This window comes from Staurois parvus, unplaced genomic scaffold (assembly GCF_062004578.1).
Source record: "Staurois parvus isolate SC_StPar_1 unplaced genomic scaffold, SC_StPar_1.0 ptg000195l, whole genome shotgun sequence".
Classification (NCBI taxonomy): domain Eukaryota; kingdom Metazoa; phylum Chordata; class Amphibia; order Anura; family Ranidae; genus Staurois; species Staurois parvus.
The window spans coordinates 672424-683308 of NW_028317991.1; the positions used below are offsets into that span (position 1 = coordinate 672424).

Genomic DNA, 10885 nt, shown 5'->3' on the forward strand with positions numbered 1-10885 from the left:
GTAGGTGTCAGTGGAAGGAACAGTGTCCCATCATTGGTGTCAGTGAATGGAAAAGTGTTCCATTGCTTATATCATTGGGATAAATAATGCCTCATTGCTGGTGTCAGTGCAAGAAATAGTGTGCCATTGCTGGTGTCAGTAGGAGGAATAGTGCCCCATCTTGGGTGTCAGTGGAAGGAATAGTGCCCCATCATTGGTGGCAGTGGAAGAAATAGTGCCCCATCCTGTCTGTCTATGAAAGGAATAGTGCCCCACTGTTGTTGTCAGTGGGAGGAATAGTGCCTCATTATTGGTGTCAGTGGAAGGAATAGTGTCCCATCATTGGTGTCAGTGGAAGGAATAGTGCCCCATCATTGGTGTCAGTGGGAGGAATAGTGCCCTATCATTGGTGTCAGTGGGAGGAATAGTGCCCCACTGTTGTTGTCAGTGGGAGGAATAGTGCCCCATCATTGGTGTCAGAAGAAAGAATTGTGTCCCATTGTTTATTGCCAGTGGAAGGCATGGTGCCCCATCCTGGGTGTCAGAAGAAGGAATGTGTCCCTTTGTTGGTGTCAGTGGAATGAATAGTGTCCCATGTTTGGTGTCAGTGGGAGGAACAGTGCCCCATAGTTGGTTTCAGTGGGAGGAATAATGCACCATCTTTGGTGTCAGTGAATGGAAAAGTCCTCCCTTCTATATATAATTAAAATGAATATTGCCCTATCGTCAGTGTCAGTGGAAGGAACTGCATCCCATTGTTGGTGTCAGTGGAAGGAATAGTGTCACAATTTTGGTGTCAATGAAAAGAACAGTGTCCCATCATTGGTGTCAGTGAATGTAAAAGTGTTCCATTGTTTATATCATTAGGATAAATAATGCCTCCTTGCTGGTGTCAATGCAAGAAATAGTGTGCCATTGTTGGTGTCAGTAGGAGGAATAGTGCCCCATCCTGGGTGTCAGTGGAAGGAATAGTGCCCCAATTTTGGAGTCAGTGAGTGGAACAGTGCCCATCATTGGTGTCAGTGAACAGTTCCATCGTTTATATCATTGGGATGAGTAATGCCTTATTATTGGTGTCAGTGCAAGGAACAGTGTCCCATCATTGGTGTCAGTGGATGAAATGGTGCCTCATTGGTAGACAGTGGGAGGAATCGTATCAGAGGGATCCAAAGGGCCGGATAAACACAGGCAGACCACAGTTTGGAGACCACTGTTGAACACATCCATACAAGGAAAGCTCTTGAATCTTACCTGTACTAGGCAGAGGTTCCCCTAGGTCCTCCACGATCAGATCCATGGTCTCCTCTTCCCTCTGGTCAAGCACAATTCTTCAGTATTTAGCCGAAGAAACAATGATGATTCGTTTACACTTCAGAGGTTTGTGTTGCTCGATCTGTTGGCTCGAATGTGTAACAGAATAAAGGAGGCTGTTGATTGGCTGAAGGGCTAAAGGTAAAAGCAAATGATTTGTCAGAAGCTTAAGGTAACAAAAAAAAACACAATTTTTAAAAAGACTTCCACTGTTCCTTGCAACAGTGTGCCAATGTTGGTGTCAGTGAATGGAAAAGTGTTCCATCGTTTATATCATTGGGATAAATAATGCCTCATTGCTGGTGTCAGTGCAAGAAATAGTGTGCCATTGTTGGTGTCAGTAGGAGGAATAGTCCCCCATCCTGGGTGTCAGAGGAAGGAATTGTGTCCCATTGTTGGTGTCAGTAGGAGGAATAGTCCCCCATCCTGGGTGTAAGTGGAAGGAATTGTGTCCCATTGTTGGTGTAAGTGGAAGGAATAGTGCCCCAATTTTGGTGTCAGTGGGTGGAACAGAAACTTTTGCTATGTACAGTCAGGTCCATAAATATTGGGACATCGACACAATTCTAACATTTTTGGCTCTATACACCACCACAATGGATTTGAAATGAAACGAACAAGATGTGCTTTAACTGCAGACTGTCAGCTTTAATTTGAGGGTATTTACATCCAAATCAGGTGAACGGTGTAGGAATTACAACAGTTTGCATATGTGCCTCCCACTTTTTAAGGGACCAAAAGTAATGGGACAGAATAATAATCATAAATCAAACTTTCACTTTTTAATACTTGGTTGCAAATCCTTTGCAGTGAATTACAGCCTGAAGTCTGGAACGCATAGACATCACCAGACGCTGGGTTTCATCCCTGGTGATGCTCTGCCAGGCCTCTACTGCAACTGTCTTCAGTTCCTGCTTGTTCTTGGGGCATTTTCCCTTCAGTTTTGTCTTCAGCAAGTAAAATGCATGCTCAATCGGATTCAGGTCAGGTGATTGACTTGGCCATTGCATAACATTCCACTTCTTTCCCTTAAAAAACTCTTTGGTTGCTTTTGCAGTCTGCTTTGGGTCATTGTCCATCTGCACTGTGAAGCTGCGTCCAATGAGTTCTGAAGCATTTGGCTGAATATGAGCAGATAATATTCCCGAAACACTTCAGAATTCATCCTGCTGCTTTTGTCAGCAGTCACATCATCAATAAATACAAGAGAACCAGTTCCATTGGCAGCCATTCATGCCCACGCCATGACACTACCACCACCATGCTTCACTGATGAGGTGGTATGCTTAGGATCATGAGCAGTTCCTTTCCTTCTCCATACTCTTCTCTTCCCATCACTCTGGTACAAGTTGATCTCGGTCTCCTCTGTCCATAGGATGTTGTTCCAGAACTGTGAAGGCTTTTTTAGATGTTGTTTGGCAAACTCTAATCTGGCCTTCCTGTTTTTGAGGCTCACCAATGGTTTACATCTTGTGGTGAACCCTCTGTATTCACTCTGGTGAAGTCTTCTCTTGATTGGTGACTTTGACACACATACACCTACCTCCTGGAGAGTGTTCTTGATCTGGCCAACTGTTGTGAAGGGTGTTTTCTTCACCAGGGAAAGAATTATTCGGTCATCCACCACAGTTGTTTTCCGTGGTCTTCCGGGTCTTTTGGTGTTGCTGAGCTCACCGGTGCGTTCCTTCTTTTTAAGAATGTTCCAAACAGTTGTTTTGGCCACGCCTAATGTTTTTGCTATCTCTCTGATGGGTATGTTTTGTTTTTTCAGCCTAATGATGGCTTGCTTCACTGATAGTGACAGCTCTTTGGATATCATCTTGAGAGTTGACAGCAACAGATTCCAAATGCAAATAGCACACTTGGAATGAACTCTGGACCTTTTATCTGCTCATTGTAATTGGGATAATAAGGGAATAACACAAACCTGGCCATGGAACAGCTGAGAAGCCAATTGTCCCATTATTTTTGGTCCCTTAACAAGTGGGAGGCACATATGCAAACTGTTGTAATTCCTACACCGTTCACCTGATTTGGATGTAAATACCCTCAAATTAAAGCTGACAGTCTGCAGTTAAAGCACATCTTGTTCGTTTCATTTCAAATCCATTGTGGTGGTGTATAGAGCCAAAAATGTTAGAATTGTGTTGATGTCCCAATATTTATGGACCTGACTGTATAAATGCCATTAGTAGCATTATTAAAAAATACAAAATAAAGAGAACCTATCACCTACACCAAATAAATAAGATGGGGTGAGGGTGGTTGGGGCAAGCCATTTGCTGCCCCATGGTGGTCACTCTGGCAGGAAGTGAGGAAAATATCCTTGTGGGGTCACATCAGTGATAACTTGACATTATACTCACAATTAGCCCCACTAATGAATTTAAAGTAGAATTAGAGTTGTTTTTTTTTTTCACCATGGGGAAATTTCCCTTCACTTCCTGTCCTGTTGCCAAATCAGGAAGTGAGAGGAAATCTCTGCAAATTAAAAGAATCCTTTGGGACCCCCCCAGGTTACCAGAACTAGCATTCCCATTGGAAGATCTACCGTCTTTTGCTTTTCCGGGGACAACCCAAAATTTGGGATTGTCTTTCACTTTCAATGATAATGGTAAACAGAACAAATAGAGGGGATGACGCTTCCTAACGGGGGAACGGGGGCAATAAAAGCCTAATAGGTGTTGCAATCCCTCTCCAGCCGGTCAAAATCCCCCCCCCCCCCCCAAAAAAAGGTTTTGCCTTTAGTTATACTTTAACCACTTAACCATTTCTGTGCCGCCCTATAGCAGAAATGCTGCTACAGTGCGGCATGGGTGCGCAAAATCACGTACATATATATGTGATTTTGCAGTTGCGGATAAGGGGTGCGCGCGCACTGTGTGCGCGCTGCCATTAGCAGCCTCGGCTGGCAATCACCGGGTCCCAGGCAGTGATTCCTCGCCAGCACCCGGTGATCGCTGAGTATCTCCGACAGGAGAGAGACCTGTGTATAAACAACACAGATTTCTCCCCTGTCAGCTCCTGCACACTGCATAGCAGAGCCATACAAAGCAGTGTGCTTACAGTGAAGCACACACACAGCATACTGTGAAACCGCTGCCATCAATCACAGGGCCCCGGCCGGTAATTACTCGCCGGGGCCAGGTGATTTCTAACGGTCACTGACGGGGAGGAGGACTGCTTTGTTTACTAACAGTCCGCCTCCCTGTCACCCCATCCACAGCAGTGTGCTTACAGTGAAGCACCAACACACCACCCCCTAGTAAAACACTCCCTGCACACTGTTAACCCTTTGATCGCCCCAGATGTTAACCCCTTCCTGCCCAGTGTCATTAGTACAGTGTCAATGCTTTTTATTAGCACAGATCACTGTATTGGTGTCACTGGGGATGCCAGTGACACCAAGTCAGTTTTCCCTCAGTGTCAGAATGCCCGCTTCAGTCCCATTATAAGTCGCTGAGCACTGCCATTACTAGTAACAATTTAACAATTTTTTTTTAAAATCCCAGTATCTATACCGCCATTTGTGCGTAAACCAATTAATTTACACGTATTGGGATTTTTTTTTAGCAAAGACATGGAGCAGAATATATTTTAGCCTTAATTTATGACAAAATTTGATTTGTTACATTTTTTACAGGATATGTTTTATAGCAAAAAAATAAAAAAATGCACAGGTGATCAAATACCATTTGTGGGGGAAAAAGGACGTAAATTTAATTTGGGTGCAGCGTTGCATGACCGTGCAATTGCAAGTTAAAGTAACGCAGCGTCCTATCGCAAAAAATGGCCTGGTCAGGAAGGGGGGGGGGGTAAATCCTCAGGAGGGCGAGTGGTTAATACATACAATGCATTAGGCTTTATAACCATTTTAACACCATCAGCTGGACCTGTCATACGCACTTGTCAGGAGCGCCGGGTACCCCCTGACATTTGTGCCTCCCTCCTCCCTTCATAGAAGTTGTACTATGGCTTCCATCAATGAACAGCATGGTGTGAATGAGCCCTAATAGCGAGTATTGCCATTGCCGTGCTGTAATAACATACAGACTTTACATGTGGTGACAGGGTCTCTTTATGCTCTAGCTAAGGTTTCCAAATATGCCAGACGGCTCATATAACAGGGCTTGTCCTTTATATTCGATTACATTCGGTTTGAAGGATGATGTCATCACAGATTAAGCAGTACATTAGCAGGCGGCAGACCATTCATCTGGGTGTGGGATCAAATAACATGTAGTTGGCAATTCCTGAAACTCTGGAAATGGTACAAGTGCCAGAAATATGACTGTAACGTAACTAAAGAGGACCTGTCCCCTACACAAGTAAGGCATTAAAGTCCATGTCTTGGCAATACCCATTTTAATTTTGGATAGAGTAAGGAAAGAGAAGTATTCCTGTCAATTACTGCATCCCTGCTGGGGATATTCACCTTCTCTATTTGTCTCCTGCTGAATATTATCACCGGGGACAGAAACTACTGTTGTCACCAGAACAGGATGTAAAAGGAAATCTTCCAATGGGGACACCTGCTCCAGGTACAGCTGTATCCCATCACTATGCAGACATTTTCTTTTGTTTCCTGCTGTGTCTCCGGGGAAAACTCCCTAATAGAACACGGCAAAAAAATGTCCTATATACATTAAAGCCCACCTCCAGAAATGAAAAATAAAGAAATGTACAGTATATATATCTCTGATGGGGGGCACAGTCTCTGATGGGGGTGCTGCTTATGATTGAGTGCGGCTTTGAACGAGTGCGATGCAGTTAAACACAGCAGTTTAATTATGCCTTATCTACTTTCACAGGTAACTGCATCTATCTCCTACCTCCGCTCTTAACCAGAAAACCGCATTGACTCCTGTTAAATTCTGAACAAATGGTGTATTTATATTTGTCTGTATGCTGACCAGTCCTCACCTCTAGGTGCACTCAGGTTTATGACTGTAGCCTGGTTCCTAAGAAACATCCCCCACTATTCATGTGAGCCTTATCAGCTTCTAATTGGGGCGGAGTTGAATGCTCATTTGAGCATCTCCCTATAAATTTAGATCAGCTCATGGGGGGAAGATCTCTGATGGGGGGCACAGTCTCTGATGGGGGTGCTGCTTATGATTGAATGCGGCTTTGAACGAGTGCGATGCAGTTAAACACAGCAGTTGAACTTAAGTAGCAGGAAGACACAACAACAAGAATCCCTACTGCACGCTGGACAGACTGCAAGCAAACACCCTGGGAAACATCTCTTACATACCTGAGTCCCACTCCGTGTACCTTTATATAATACACCCCTCTTCTCCTCTTCATATTACTATCCTCTGTTCCCAAATCTCATTTCTTTACCCCTCTGCTCCACCCCAAAACTTGTACATCTCCCCCTCATTGCTCTCATCTCCCTACTATTGCTCTCATCACCTCCCCAAAATGCCTCTTCCACTCCTCCTTCTCATTTTCCTCTCCTCCGTTCCCAAAATCCATTCACTATATCCCTCTGCTCCTCCAAAGCAATTGTATATTGTGTCCTCACTGCTTCCTTCGCCCCTCTACGGCACCCACCACCTCCTCCTATTACTCCGCTCTCCCACTGACCCCAACACCTCCACTAGTAGTTCCTCACGCTCCTGCACATCCCGCTCCCATGCCACCTTTCTCACCCTTCTCCTCCTCATAACCGCGGGGGACATCTCCCCGAATCCTGGCCCTCCACCACCTCCCTCACCCGCACAACACCCTCCCGCCTCCACGTCCTGCTGCAACCCCCGCAACTTAGTATCTCCCCCCCCGTTTTCATGTGCACTCCTGAACGCCCGATCGGTGTGCAACAAGCTTACCGCCATCCACGACCTCTTTGTTTCCCGTTCCCTCAACCTCCTAGCGATCACGGAAACCTGGATGCAGCCCACTGACTCTACCTCCCCTGCTGCACTCTCCTACGGAGGTCTCACCTGGACCCACTCACCCAGGCCTAACGGTCATAAAGGTGGTGGGGTTGGTCTGCTCCTGTCACCGCAGAGCACCTTCCGAGTCCTCCCAAACCCCCCCTCCCTATCTTTCTCCTCCTTCGAGGCACACTGCGTCCGACTATTCTCCCCAACCCCCCTGAAGATTGCTGTGATATACGGGCCTCCTAGATCCATATCCCGCTTCCTGGATGACTTCTCCTCCTGGCTACCCTACTTCCTCTCCTCTGAGCTACCCACCATCATCCTTGGGGATTTCAACATCCCTGTCAACCTCGACAACCCGGACACAGCCCGTCTCCTCCACTTAACCTCCTCCTTTGCACTTGCACAGTGCATACAATCCACCACCCACTCCAACGGTAATATCCTTGATCTTGTCTTCTCCAACCGCTACGCTCCCCACAACCTCACTAACACCCCCTTCCCTCTCTCTGACCACAACCTGATTACCTTCTCTATCTCCTCGTCCTCCAACGCCTACCCCTCCAAATGTCACACTACTACCAGCCGTAACCTCCGCAACCTTAACCCTGCCCCCCTCCACTCTGCAGCTGATCAACTCCACGACAGCATCCTCCCCCTGTCCTGCCCCGACTTGGCTATGACCGCCTACAACAACGCGCTCTCAACAGCCCTTGACTCACTAGCGCCTTTAACCACACGCAACATCAGACCCCGACCGCTCCAGCCTTGGCAGACTGATCACACCAAAACCCTCAAACGACAGTCGTGCCCTGGAGTGACTATGGCGCAAAACCAAATCCCAACAAGCCTTCACCCGCTACAAATCTGCCTTCCACACCTACTCCCTCCATGCTGCCAAACAAGCCTACTTCCTGACCCTCATCAAGGCCCTCTCCTCCAATCCTCGCCGACCCTTCTCCACCTTCAACTCTCTACTCTCTCCACCCAGCACCTCACTCACTGCCCTTGAGATTGCCAATCACTTCAAAAACAAGATTGACACAATTCGCAAGGACATTGCCGCAACTCACACGCCCTCTCAACCTGTCCCCTCTCACACAGCTACCCCCTCATCCCCCCCTCCCCCTCGACATAACCCGCAGGTCTGCTCAAACTCCCTCCAACCCCCTTCCCCCTCACTCAGCTACCCCCTCATCACCCCTCTCCCACGGCCCCACCACTGCTCTGACCTCCTCTTCAACCCCACCCTACATTCCTCATACTGAAGCTCCCCCAACACTCCGCACCTTTAACCTTACTACCATCGAGGAAGTCTCCAAGATCCTCTCTGATGCCCGCCTCACCACCTGCCCCCTCGACCCTATCCCCTCACAACTCCTACGACCTCCCTCCCCCTCCATCCTACGCTCCCTCACCCACATCTTTAATCTCTCCCTCTCCTCCGGCACTTTCCCCTCCCCTCTGAAACATGCACACATCACCCCCATAAAAAGCCCTCCCTGGACCCCAATGACCCGAACAACCTCAGACCCATCTCCCTGCTCCCATTTACATCCAAACTCCTTGAGCGCCTAGTCTACACCCGCCTATGCTCTCACCTCAACGACAACAACCTCCTCGATCCCCTACAGTCCGGCTTCCGTCCCCTACACTCCACCGAAACTGCCTTACTCAAACTCTCCAACGACCTGCTAACCACCAAAGCTAATGGCCACTATTCAGTGCTCCTACTCCTTGACCTCTCTGCGGCCTTCGACACAGTCGACCACCCCCTCCTCCTCAAAAAATTACACTCCCTCGGCCTCAGAGATTCTGCTCTCTCCTGGCTCTCATCCTACCTGTCACAACGCTCTTTCTGCGTTACCTATAATGCTACCACCTCCCTCTCACTTCCTCTCTGTTGGGGTCCCTCAAGGCTCTGTCCTCGGGCCCCTTCTCTTCTCCATCTACACCTCCTCCCTTGGCCAACTCATACACTCTCACGGCTTCAACTACCACCTCTATGCCGACGACACACAAATCTATCTCTCAACCCCCCACCTCACCCCCTCGGTCTCTGCCCGAATCACACACCTGCTGAGCGACATATCAGACTGGATGTCACTCCACTTCCTTAAACTGAACCTCTCCAAAACCGAGTTTCTTGTCTTCCCCCCAGCCTGGACACCACCCCCCATTGACTTCTCCATCACATCCAACAACGCCACCATCAAACCCGCCCCGCAGGCCAGAGTACTTGGTATCATTCTGGACTCCAACCTATCCTTCCAGCCCCAAGTCCAATCTTTAACAAACTCGTGCAGACTCCACCTCCGCAAGATCGCCAAAATCCGCACGTTCCTAACCCCAGAAACCACTAAACAGCTCATCCACTCCCTCATCATATCACGACTCGACTACTGCAACTCCCTCCTCCCTGGCCTGCCTCGCCACAGGCTATCCCCGCTTCAGTCCATCCTGAATACGGCTGCCAGACTCATTCACCTTTCCAACCGCTCCGTTTCCGCCACCCCACTCTGCCAATCCCTCCACTGGCTTCCGACTGCGCAACGGATCAAATTCAAAATCCTAACGCTGACGTACAAAGCCGTCCACCATACTGTGCCGAACTACATCACTGACCTAATATCCAAGTACCGCCCAGCACGCACACTCAGCTCCTCACAAGACCTCCTCCTCTCTAGTTCCCTGGTCTCCTCCTCCCATGCCCGCCTCCAGGACTTCTCCAGGGTGTCACCCATCCTCTGGAACTCCCTGCCCCAACCCATCAGATTATCACCTACTCTCCTCTCCTTTAGGCGCACCCTGAAAACCCACCTCTTCAGGGAAGCCTACCCCACCCCCTGCTAACTTGCCGACCTCCTCCACTCTTCCTACCACCCCATCCCCCACAGCTATCCCCTCCCTCCTAGATTGTAAGCTCGAAAGAGCAGGGCCCTCAATCCCCTCATGTTTTGCATTGTATTGGTATTGTTGTGTCACATGTTCTGTCCCCCTTTGTAATGTACAGCGCTGAGCGAACTATTGGCGCTTTATAAATACTGTATAATAATAATAATATACATTTAAAAAAATTCTCTCCATTGAGAACAAATTCAGAACTCTGGAATAAGAATGTTCTATGTCAGACTTGTGAAATAGTCGATTCAATGAAAACATTGTGGAGAGCAGGACAGATGAAATTCACGGCACTCAAATCAGATGAATTCTGACTGGCTGCCATATAAAACTGCTCCAGAATAAGGAACTCTTGCTGACTGTAGCCGGTCATACCTGGGAGTCATTCTATCAGGATCCCTTTTTATCTGTTTTATATGGTGGGCTGTATATGAGAGATGGATGTGTACTCACCCCCTGTGCACAGCTCCAGCACCAGGACCAGAATGACAGGAGGTCCGCTCCTCTGCTTTTATTAGAGGGATGATCTGTGGCTCCCCCGCCCCCCTCTGCTTTCTGTTCTGCAGAACAGAAAGTGAAAGCCAGTTTCCCCTCTCACTTCTGCTGAATGGAAACTGAGTCATTGTCATTTTCCAGGTTTCGCTGCAATCTCTTCACTGCCAAGTATCTGGACGTCCCGTGTAACCCCCTCACTGCCACACATCGGGAGGTCCCATGTAACCCCTTCACTGCCAAGTATCTGGAGATCCCGTGTAACCCCCTTAGTGCCACGCATCTGGAGGTCCCATGTAACACCTTGACTGCCA

At 48.1% G+C, this 10885-nt stretch overlaps 1 protein-coding gene across 3 annotated transcripts in view; it reads right to left on the reverse strand.

Moving 5' to 3' along the window:
* LOC149461645 (interferon-induced GTP-binding protein Mx2-like) overlaps positions 1-10619 on the reverse strand; it is a 62957-nt gene extending 52338 nt beyond the window's left edge. For all 3 annotated transcript variants that reach the window (XR_016312782.1, XR_016312783.1, XM_089677875.1), the window contains exons 1-2: positions 10533-10619; positions 1231-1425 (exon numbers count right to left, since the gene is read on the reverse strand). Coding sequence is in view for 1 of the 3 variants with exons in the window: in XM_089677875.1 (XP_089534001.1) it covers positions 1231-1276 (46 nt within the window). In the remaining 2 variants the exon portion in view is untranslated. The remainder of the gene's footprint in view (positions 1-1230; positions 1426-10532) is intronic.
* Between the last annotated feature and the right edge of the window lie 266 nt (positions 10620-10885).